The 10,531-nt window shown below is 42.4% G+C and overlaps 1 protein-coding gene across 1 annotated transcript; it reads right to left on the bottom strand.

Moving 5' to 3' along the window:
* Window positions 1-623: 623 nt before the first annotated feature.
* On the bottom strand, window positions 624-3,669 carry GABRR3 (gamma-aminobutyric acid type A receptor subunit rho3). The gene is made up of 3 exons (XM_030472035.1): window positions 3,365-3,669; window positions 1,834-2,030; window positions 624-1,034 (listed from the first exon to the last, which is right to left on the bottom strand). The coding sequence occupies exons 1-3, from the start codon at window positions 3,495-3,497 to the stop codon at window positions 624-626; spliced, it is 741 nt and encodes a 246-aa protein (XP_030327895.1). The 5' UTR covers window positions 3,498-3,669.
* Window positions 3,670-10,531: the final 6,862 nt, after the last annotated feature.

Raw genomic sequence — 10,531 nt, 5'->3', positions numbered from 1 at the left:
GCACAGCTGTGTGGGTGCCACAGGAGGGGCGCAGCTTGTGCAGGTGATGCTGGTCATCTACCTGGGAGGTGGCTGTAGGACACTGAGTGCATTGGGTCTGGGACTTGGTTCCCGTGCTGCCCCAGGACTGGTTAGCAAGATTTCTCCAAAATAGACGCCCTGCTTTCTGCTGGTCCCTGCTCCACTGCAAAGCCATAATCACTTTCCCCCTTGTTATCATCCATTCCAGGACTAAGGCTTCTGAAGTGCATACAAGTTGCCTAGCAAAATCAAAACGCGGGGAGTGAAACAAGGATAGGAGCTATCTGAAGGTGTTTGGTGCTGATTGCCTACTAAAATGGGTGACAAGTGGAGAACAAACAGAAAGGCTGATTAAAGAGGAATGGTTAGAGAGTAGATAGAGACTGGATAATACCTCAAGCGTGAGATGCTGTCTGTTCAGGTGTGTGACAAAGGGCTCCCTTAGTAAGCAGACTGCTTCTATGCCGCTGCAGTAGTAGCAAGTGCATTGGATTGCTCCAATGGAGCATTGCAACAGTCCAGTTGAAAAAGAAACCAGACTCCTGAGAGTTTTCATTAACAGCTTTGCTGCTAACCAAACCAGCCTTGGTATGACACAGAAGTCAGTTTCGGAAACTTTTAACCCTTTCCTCTCCTGCTGTTGCATTGTTTTTAAAGCACGATGCTACCCCGATACACAAACTAATGTCTAGCTTGTAATCGGTTTTGTTCATGTGTACAAACCCTGGTAAAAAAAAATCGAACATAATATACACACTGGGAAATATAATCCTCGAATATGGGTCAATAACATGATTGTTCTGTAAAATAATCCTGCCCATGCTTCCCTTCAGAGATCTCTTCCTCTTTATGCGAGTTGTGTCCACACTGGAGACACTGGCTGCACGTGCCCGAGACTCATTCTCTTCACAACAGTCTGAAAAAGCAGTCAGGTCCGTGTCCACATCCATATCCTGAAAGCAGCCGTGGAAAGCCATTGCTTGCACTGCATCAATACTATACATTCCTGAAGCCTGGCAAAAAAGAATAGTTATTCTGTACCTAGCAGCAGCCATGTCAGTAAATCATAAATAAATAAACCAGAAAATAAAGCAAGCTTTCTCTTCAGTGTTGTTCCTTCTGTGGAGAGCATGTGGAGAGCATATGGAGAACAGGGCTACCTCACAGTATTGCTGTCTGTAGGGCCTGCCCCACAGACAACAAAAACTGTGTTTTTTTCCCCTGTGGTATTTCAACAAATGAGTTTACATATGGGGATATTGTTGAAGCAAAGGTTTTAAGTGAGTGCTTCATAGAAAGCAAATGTTAAATTTGTGCATATTTCTGCTTCAGGCACACTTTTCTAAGAATGGCCTTGTCATTCATCTGGTATTGGGACAAAAAGGCATCATTAAACTCATCTCCCTAATTAAAAATGGCAAAGCAGGAGAAGGAAAAATACGCTCTGCTGCACAGGAAATGGGAAAGAAAATCACATGGCTGCATTCTGTGGTATATTTCAGAGAGAAGAAAAACACTGTGATCAATAGGTATTTGAGAAGAGAATGAAGATTACCTTCCTCTGGGGAGAGGAGAATCAGGAGGTGAACTCCCTAACCTCTGCCACAAGAAAAGGAAGGGAGAGAAAGCACAGCTTTCTCAGGATCTCGGAGAGGATGGTAGATTTCCTCCCTTCAGCTAAGTAAAATAAGGTGAGATACAGAATGGAGCCACAGACATGGTTACTGCACTGTTCTCACAGTGGTCTATCAGGATTCCTCTGTGGCTTCTGTGATGCTTTCTGAAGGCAACAAAACACAGAGAGGATTGTACCTTGCCCCGTTTTTTGAGTTGCTTTCTCTCTTCAGTTGTGGTGAGATAGTTCACTGCTGCATATTTGATGACAGACAGGAAGACGAAAAGGAAGCTGGTCCATAAATACATATCCGTGGCCTTTATGTAAGACACTTGAGACATTGAGGCACTTACTCCTGTCATGATGGTTGACATTGTCAGCACTGTAGTTATACCTGCCAAAGAAAAAGGGGAGGTTATCATAATACTGGCCATCTGGTTCTGTTTAGCTCATCAGCTTTGCTTGGACAACACAGCTCTGTGAGGACATATCGTTGACACTGCCTTTAACTTCATTGCACAGGCTCTGAAAAGTGGAGTGAACCATGAAGGACCTATCACATACAATACTGAAACAAGTAAATCATCTCTCTGCTCAGTGCATGCAGTTAGAGCTGCTGCACACCAGGTTTGAACAGCAGGAACGCAAGAGTGGTGATTCAGCAGTGTAAGGAATACATTTCTGTGACAGCTTTAAGCACTGCTGTAGAGAAGTGAAAGCAGGTTTGTGGGCTTCCCTCACTTCCCAGAGCCAGGGTCTCCTCTACACACCTTCTTGTCCCAGAGAATCACTAAAGAATCACCAATTTCCCTCCCAATTTCCCTCTTCTCAAATTGTACTTCTTGAGAACATGTATCAGCTTGTATGTCTTTGTCATAACTCCATCTCTTTCTAAACACTCTAGCATAAAAATGTTATGTCCATTGAAACTAAGAAACAGGTTTTGTTTACTTCAGTGTGTCTAGAATTTCACCCTTGTCCCTTCAATCTCTTCTTACGTGCAGCAATTCATCTCATTTTGTTTTGCCCTGTCTCAGAAAAATACCCAAGACCAACAACCAAGTGAGGCCCTGCTTTTAAAGAGATGAACGTAACACTGGAAGTGAAGACATCTCAGTAATACCTGTGAGACAGCACTGGCTGATGGCACGGCCTTTCAGCTGGGTCTCACTGTAGATTTTCTCCAGTTTTATGCTAGTTCAAGTCCATTGGAACATACAGGAGTTTTCCCTCTCCCTCTCTGCAAGTTCCATAGGTTGAAGGATGGTGTTTGAAATATACCACATAAGAGGAAATCAATTTATTTGAAATATGTATACTCTAGGCTAGGGAGCTAAGCTTTTTAAACTTTGCTGTTAACATGGCCTATAAATTATGTATGCTTATGCTAATGAAATGTGCATTATTCATAGAACTCCTGATGCATAGCCGTCTGCAGAAATCCTTATATAAATTAAAGAACATGATCAGCAAAACCATCTTGACAACATTACAAATGACCTACTGAGAATTAAAACTTTATTTTTAAAGATGAAGTTGAAATTTCTTATAAACGAAAGGAATTGCTAGATGCATTAATAAAAGGAGGTAGGAGGTACCATGATTTGTTTTTCAACTAACAAATAGATTTATAACTCATGTCCTGTGTAAATAAGAAGCTAAAGTAACTTCAAAACCTCTTCCCTGTCTATTCTGTACTTCCCAGAAGAATGTATGTTAAACGTTTACCTAGTGATACCCTGGAAGGAACGGCTCTTCTGTCAATCCAAAATGAAACCCAAGACAGCATCACCATCAGCATGGCAGGGAAGTAGGATTGTAGCACAAAAAAGAAAATATGTCTCCGAAGTGCAAAGTTCATAAAAAGTCAATTGTACCAACCTATTGAAAAAAGAGAGGAACAGGTTGGGGGAGAAGAGAGCTGTGTTATTCGTGAACTCTGTTCACTGGTCTTCTCCTTTCAATTGGAATGGTGTATTCTCATTGGTAATAGTAAATACCTAAGAAATACTGCCACCACCTTGGTTTTATATAGTGCTTTACTAACTGTCCTTCATCCCTCATTAAAATACTGCTGCCTTGGGAGCAAAGCTGCATAAGTAAAATACTATATTATAGTTGAAGTTAGGAAAATGGGAAAAAAAAGTAAATAAAGTTCAAGTGAAACTGCCGGGAGAATACAGACAGAATTTAATTGTCCAGCCCAGCTAGGACAGTAAAGCCAACACCCTGCTCCCCCAAAAAGTAGCCTGCCTTCTCTCATGCTACAAATACCCAGCAGTAAGCAGCACTTTTCCTACCGGCAGACCGGTTTGCTTGCCCAGCGTTGACTTCAGAGGAAAGGGTGCCATCTAGTGAATTTTGGTGGCACGGTCTGTCTGTGCAGCAAAGCATGTGTGCTACACCCCCTGCGATGGGAGGGAAATCACTGTATAGTGAGCTGAAAAGAAGACAGAAGTGGGTGACTATGCAGCATCTGCCTGTCCAGTACAAATAGAGACATTAACGAGCCTGTGTTGGAGCAGTCATGCCATCACAAAGAGGGACTTCATAAAAAATATCAACAAACACCTCATCTAATATTAAACATGCTTTATGTGTTTTCACTCACGGAGAAGGTTTTGGGGTTTAAAAATTATTGTCTCTAAAATGGATTGAAATTGTTGCTCCTTTGGAGGCCAAGGAACTCCAAAAGCCTAAATGCTACACATATGTAGTTCTCTGAGATGCACAGGAAATGATATGCAGAACCTAAAATGCAGAAGGCTGCTCTGTGAGCAGCATTTTTGTCCATTTTTTACCCAAGACTCTTCAGGGGAAGATGGCTCCCATTAGAGTTGTGCTGATTGTTCTCCACTATTACTTACTTAAGGTGCAGGGTTTTGTAATCATTTTCATCCCCCAAGAAGCAAAATAAAAGAACAAGAGAAAGTGGAGCCTCCTGTGAGAAAGAAAACCTCAAAGCCAAAGAAAAGTGTGTGCTTACAAAGGGCAGTGTTCTAATTAACAAATACGGTACACACATTCTTCAGGTGCTTCTCAGGGTCCCTGTGGCTTAAAAAAAGGTCTTTCCTTCCACCTTTACCCTGCTGAGTAAGCTCATCGTCAAAACATCTGCACATATGTGTTAAGGAGTTACACTGCAAAAAGTCAAAGGTGGTGTGGAGGTGCTGCAAAGCGCTGGGTACCGAGGTGGTGCGGGGTTGCACTGGTGTGCGCAAGGCCATGTTTGCTTGCATAAGTGTTTCTTTATGAGAATAGCAAGGCAGAAAGAAGCCAGCTGAGTTCCCAGAACCCAGTTTCAACACTCAGTGATAGCAGTTTGGCGGAAAACATCCCAGTCTCCTTCTTGCAACAAGGACAAATTTGACGTAGCTCTCAGCAAGGCACAGTTATGATAGTAAGGTATCACTTGCCCTTTTCTCATGTGGCAATGGTTCTGGGGCTCTGTTTTTAGCTCATACATGAGCGAGAGATAAGGATGAAGAACCTGATCATGCTGTGAATTCCTTACTGCTTCGGCTGCATTATAATTTAAACTGGTATTACTGCATTCAATATCAGCCACTGCAGACTTGGATGGATCTTTTTTAAACGCAAAAAGAAGCTGTCCTATAAACAAAATACAGTAAATCTATTTGCAGCTTTCCTGTATGTCTTCAAGGCTTTTCTCCAAAGTGTTATGCATTTCATCATATTATATGGAATAATTTCTATTTACTTAATCTGCCTTGATATCAAGAGTAATATCCACACTGAAATTAATTGCCTCAGACTGGTGAGTACAGTAGCAAACATGCTATTTTATCTGGTTAAAAATATATGGCTAGACTACTTATATAGAGAAGTATTTAAAAATTTATAATTGCATGTACAAATACAAAGAAAAAAAAACCCACCTTGCATGAAATCAAGGCTATAATAAACTCCTAAAGCCTTGTGCAGTTTGCCAGAAAATATAGTTCAGGTTCTATAGGGAGAAATAAAAACCTGTCTGGGGCAGATACCTGTAGTTAAACAATGTAGCACTGACATAAAGGGATTTCTTCTCTGCAACTTTATGTGTAAACATGGAACATTAAGAAAACCATGAATTAGACCTCAGTAGGTTATAAATGCTCTCATGTGGAAATCTTCTAGTTAGTAGACTTTTAGTGCCATATTACAGCTCCAAAAATGAGGGGATTTTAGGCAATAAAACACACTGGGGTTCCTCATGTTTTCTCTCTAGTATTTGACCCTTTAGGGTTTTCATTTTCAAACTTTTCTATATAACCAGGACCCAAAGATTCCTGTAAAACCAATACTCCAGTGACTTTAAGAGAAGCACCACAATTTTGCAAGAGCTCACAGCAGCATATACTTGGTTGTTGTGTGTTTTTTCAGATTCTTAATGTCAGATGTTAAGTTACAAGTATTATGGCTGCTTCTTCTAATATCCAGAAAGTGTTACACTGGTAATGTAAGAAAAACCAAGGATGTAGGCCAACAGACCAGTGTGATTGACAGACCTCATTTTAACTGAGATCTCTAAGCAGTAACAGTCATTTATTAGCAATGAATTTGAATTTGGAAAGTCATTCTGCATGACTGTGTCCTGTGCTTCTCTCTTCTAATGACAGGGGCTTACTATACCAGTACTGCTGTAAAAAGCTAGTCCACTGGAAGCAATGAATTCTTCGATGAAAAACTAGGAGAGGGACATATGCTCATCTGTGCTCAGAGACTTGTTTCCATGTTTCCAGTATAACATCAGATCATCTTCATTGTACACATCTATGAGCAAGTAAAAACCAGATCACCTCTTCTGCTGGTATAATGCTTCTGTTTTCTGTTCTTAGGGATAGGAGACCACTCAAACTATTTGGGAAAACTCGAAAGAAACACTTTTTTCACATCAATTTGCCACTTAATTGACATGGAAAATTTTCAAAGACCACATTCCACCTTGTTCTAAGTGGACCCCAGTCCTGTGCCCTATCACCAGCTTACCTGACAGATGGGGGACATGGGTGTGCTCAGAGTCACAGGGCTCTTAGGATGAGAGCTCTGGAGCTACGACACTGAGCAGACTGCCTGAACACTGGGGATCTGTTCTCTTTTCCAAGACTAAACAACAAACCAGCATCCCAGTTTTACTCATAATCTGAAAAGAAATGAATTTTGAGATAGCAAAAGGCTTAACAAAACAGAATTACCGTTTGTTGCCCAGCTTTACAACTTACTACAGACAACTGAGTCAGGGATGGGAAAGCAGATATTTCACAGTAACTCAAGCACTTATTTTCATTTTTTCATGAGGTTAAATATTGACATTTTACTTTAACTTGCACTTTTTTCTCAGAAAAAAAGAAAAAGAACCATAATTTTTGACAGAGGGAACATTTTTAGATTCAGGCCTTGGAATATCAACCCAGTCAAAACAAAGCAGGGTGCACCATGGTTTTTCCATCTTCCCAAAGCTCACTGAGTTCAGGAAAGATCCCAAACTGGTCACAATTTAACCTGTACAAGTTGAAGGGTTCAGGTCACATGTCAAAATAAGCGAAAAAGGTATTATTAACAAGATGGAGTGCTGGTAAGAATGCACATGTGAAGAACAGGTACGAATCAAACTTAGAGCTTTCCAGTTCTAAAGAGCAGTTCTGAGTGTCCAGAGGAAACCTGCTGAAACCCATGAAACACGTAGCAGAAACTGTTATTCTGCAGAAAGGAAGAGAAAAACAGAAATGAAGTGAAAAATTTCACACTTTCTTGGAGCTGTGCAGACAACTTAGTAAGATCCCTGACCAATCTGCTGCTTAGAATCCTAATGATTGAGTTCTAGTTTTTTAGATGCTTCTAAAATTGCTTCAGGATAGTGAGATAAAACTAAACAAGTGAGAGAACATGTTTTTTAAACATAATTAGTCTTTCTTGTCCCTGCCCATGGCAGGGGGGTTGGAACTAGATGATCTTAAGGTCCTTTCCAATCCTAACTATTCTACAATTCTATTATTCTTATTGAGAGTACCTTAACTTCGGGTTTTTAAACCCTTTACTGGCCTGATCCTTCATTAGCCTTTCATACATTTTGCTTTGAAGGGTTACACTTCTACAACTTACAATTAACAAGGGGAACTCACATTTCTTGACTGGATTTCTCGTAGATTGAAGTAGATAATATTACAGATGACAGCAAATATTATTCTAAATGATATTTTCCCAGCTAGAATGGTTACAATGTTGAATGGCATAAAAAGATAAGCTGCAATTTCTGGAAGCTTGCTTTCTTCTTCTAGACCATTTAAATGCCTTATTCTCTAGAAAGCTTAAGGAAATCTAGAAAAAAAACATTATTTTGTATTCCATCTGCTTTTTCACCAGTGTTTAGAAGAGAAACGTCCCTTCACATTTCAAACAATAAACAAACAAACCAAAAGGCTAGAGGCAGCGATTTAAATATGGTAAATAATACCAAATTTCCCTTTCTTGTCACAGTTTGTATGTCATTTGACGATTTAGTTTGATTTTTCAGTTTTTGCCAAACCAAATCCTACAGTTTTAAGTATGTAAGGCTCTGGGTGCAGGGCAATGCAGCTGCAGTTCCTGGAGGGATCTCCTAAAGCTGCTGCCTCTGCCTCTGATTAGCCTGTCCCTTTCATTGCGCACCATGAAAGAAGCACATCTGTAGAGTATATCATGTCTGCAGTCTGAAACAGTTCTGCAGCACGAGAGGCACTGCTCTCGAGAAGGCAGCATTTCTCGCTTTCCACAGAGCACTGAGCGCATCTCGGGAGTATGAAGCAGTGAAAGGCACAAACACCTCCACATATTCACAATTCCTTTAAGCTCCTAACAGAGAAACAAATGTTCTTACTCACTGGTGTCCTAGCAGGAGAGAGGGGACATGAAGACCTAAAACATTCAAAAGAAAGAGGAAATCTCTTCCTGCTGTCTCTCATGACCTGTGATTGTGGTTAGGTTTGGCCTCATCCTGGGGCTGCTGCTGCTGGAAAACATGGAAACTTGCTACACCTCCACCAGATTTGCCACAGCTCTACTACCATGACTGTCCTCTGGCTGAAGACAGCACAATCCCTGCTCATAGCAATGTCAGTGCTATTTCCTGCACCTTTTGCATGCACAGAGTGTTTCCTGCTGGTGGCTGCATCCTATGATCAGTACTGGGCTGAGAGCCATGCCTGCTCTCTGCAAGAGTCATGGATGGAAGAGTTGTCTTCAGAAGGCAGCTGCACCTTGGCTAGGGAGATTTCAGCCATCTACAGCAATCATTTTGTCCTTGTCCCACATACATTTTGTGGCCCTGACGTACTGGATCACTTCTGTGGTTTTGCCCCAGTGCTGGAACTCTCCTGCAGTGAAACCATGACACTCTTTGCTTTGATAACCTGTTTTTTTAGATCCAGTCGTCCCTTTCCTGTTCACGCTGGCATCCTGTGTGTACATGAGAGCGATCACCCTGGGCCAGCTCTCCTCTCCTCTCCAGCAAGCAGGCGGCCTTCGCCACCTTCTCCTCTCACCTCACTTAGAATAGAAGAGAATAGAATAGTATAGTTTGGGTTGGAAAGGACCTTAAGATCATCTAGTTCCAACCCCCCCTGCCATAGACAGGGACACCTCACACTAAACCATGTCACCCAAGACTCCATCCAACCTGGCCTTGAACACTGCCAGGGATGGCACTTGTTCCACTGCTTTCTACAGCACACTCATCATTGTCAGTGTGATGCCAGAAGAGCCCTCCTGAGACAGTTCAACACTACCCTTTTTCAACACTATCCTCACCCCTGCTCAATTCTCTCCGCTACAGCTTGTGGAACACAAAGGATGGGGATAGAAGGGCACTGAGAAAACACTCAGGGAAGCTGGGAACTGCACAGACAGCCCATGGTGATGGGCTTTTAAGAAGAAATCACTCCTGGTTCCCTTCTGAACCAGCCCTGAGGACCTGGACAGGCGTGTGTTGTGTCCTGGGCACCCCTCTGGAGGTGTGGAATATTGAGAATGTGTTTAGCGTCAGGGAGAGGGAGAAGGCTGGCCAGTGTCATTGTGAGACTTCTCTCAAACACCTTGGAAAGGCTAAAGCTGTCAGAGAGGTTTCTGGGGTCTTGGAAAAGGCAGACTTGAAACCAGTCTTCCAAAAGGGCAGGAAGGAGAATTGGCAGGATTACAGAGTGGCCAGGGTCACCTGGGAAGGTGATATGGCACGTCATCCTGCAGCCATCCCCAGGCATTTGAAGGACAAGAGAGGGATTGCAGAACATGTGTGGGAGGGAAAAGAAGGGAATGTTTTGTACCCAGGCTTTAGCAAGGCCTCTGCCATGCTGTTCTCTAGACTCCTCATAGCCAGGTTGCTGACAGCTGGACTGAAGAAGTGGGTGATGTGATGGGTGGCAAGTTGGCTGAATGATGAGGGCCAAATATCATCCGTGGTCTAAAGTCCTCCTGGCAGCTACTTAGTGGTGGCCTCCCTCAGTGAGCAGCCCTTGACCACCACTGTGCAGTGTTTCTATTACCTCTCTCTACAATGGGACAAAATGGGCTTCCAGGTCCTTTGTGGAAGATGCCAATTCACAGGGAGTCCTTGAACAGTATAAATTTAACACAGCCTGTAGCAGGAGAGATGGGCCACAGAGATGACTCTGGTGGGTTAAACTTTCCTGTCGATCAGGAGCCCACTAAGCTTCTCTCTCATTTCCCCTCCTCAGCAGGACAAGGGAATAAAAACTGGGGTTCAAGATAAAGGCAGTTAATGCAAAACCAGAGGGGATTTGTTCTCTACTTCCCATCAACAGACAATGTCCGTGCACCTTCTGGGAGTCAAAGGTTCAGTACGTGTCAGGGTTGCTTTGGAAGACAAATGTCTTAGTAATGAATGTCACCACCTAGCAA

The sequence above is a fragment of the Strigops habroptila genome, chromosome 2, assembly GCF_004027225.2.
Source record: "Strigops habroptila isolate Jane chromosome 2, bStrHab1.2.pri, whole genome shotgun sequence".
In the NCBI taxonomy this organism is placed as follows: domain Eukaryota; kingdom Metazoa; phylum Chordata; class Aves; order Psittaciformes; family Psittacidae; genus Strigops; species Strigops habroptila.
The sequence above is the reverse complement of the archived record's forward strand: the minus strand, read 5'-3'. Positions and strand labels throughout refer to the sequence as shown.

Bases quoted from the DNA above. Each gene is read 5' to 3' on its own strand.
- GABRR3 (XM_030472035.1), bottom strand. From the start codon at position 3,497: ATGAACTTTGCACTTCGGAGACATATTTTCTTTTTTGTGCTACAATCC. The intron at 2,031-3,364 runs GTAAACGTTTAA...TTTCTTTGGCAG, and splicing joins TCCTTCCAGGGTATCACTAG to GTATAACTACAGTGCTGACA. The intron at 1,035-1,833 runs GTACAATCCTCT...CTTTTTTGCCAG, and splicing joins AACTCAAAAAACGGGGCAAG to GCTTCAGGAATGTATAGTAT.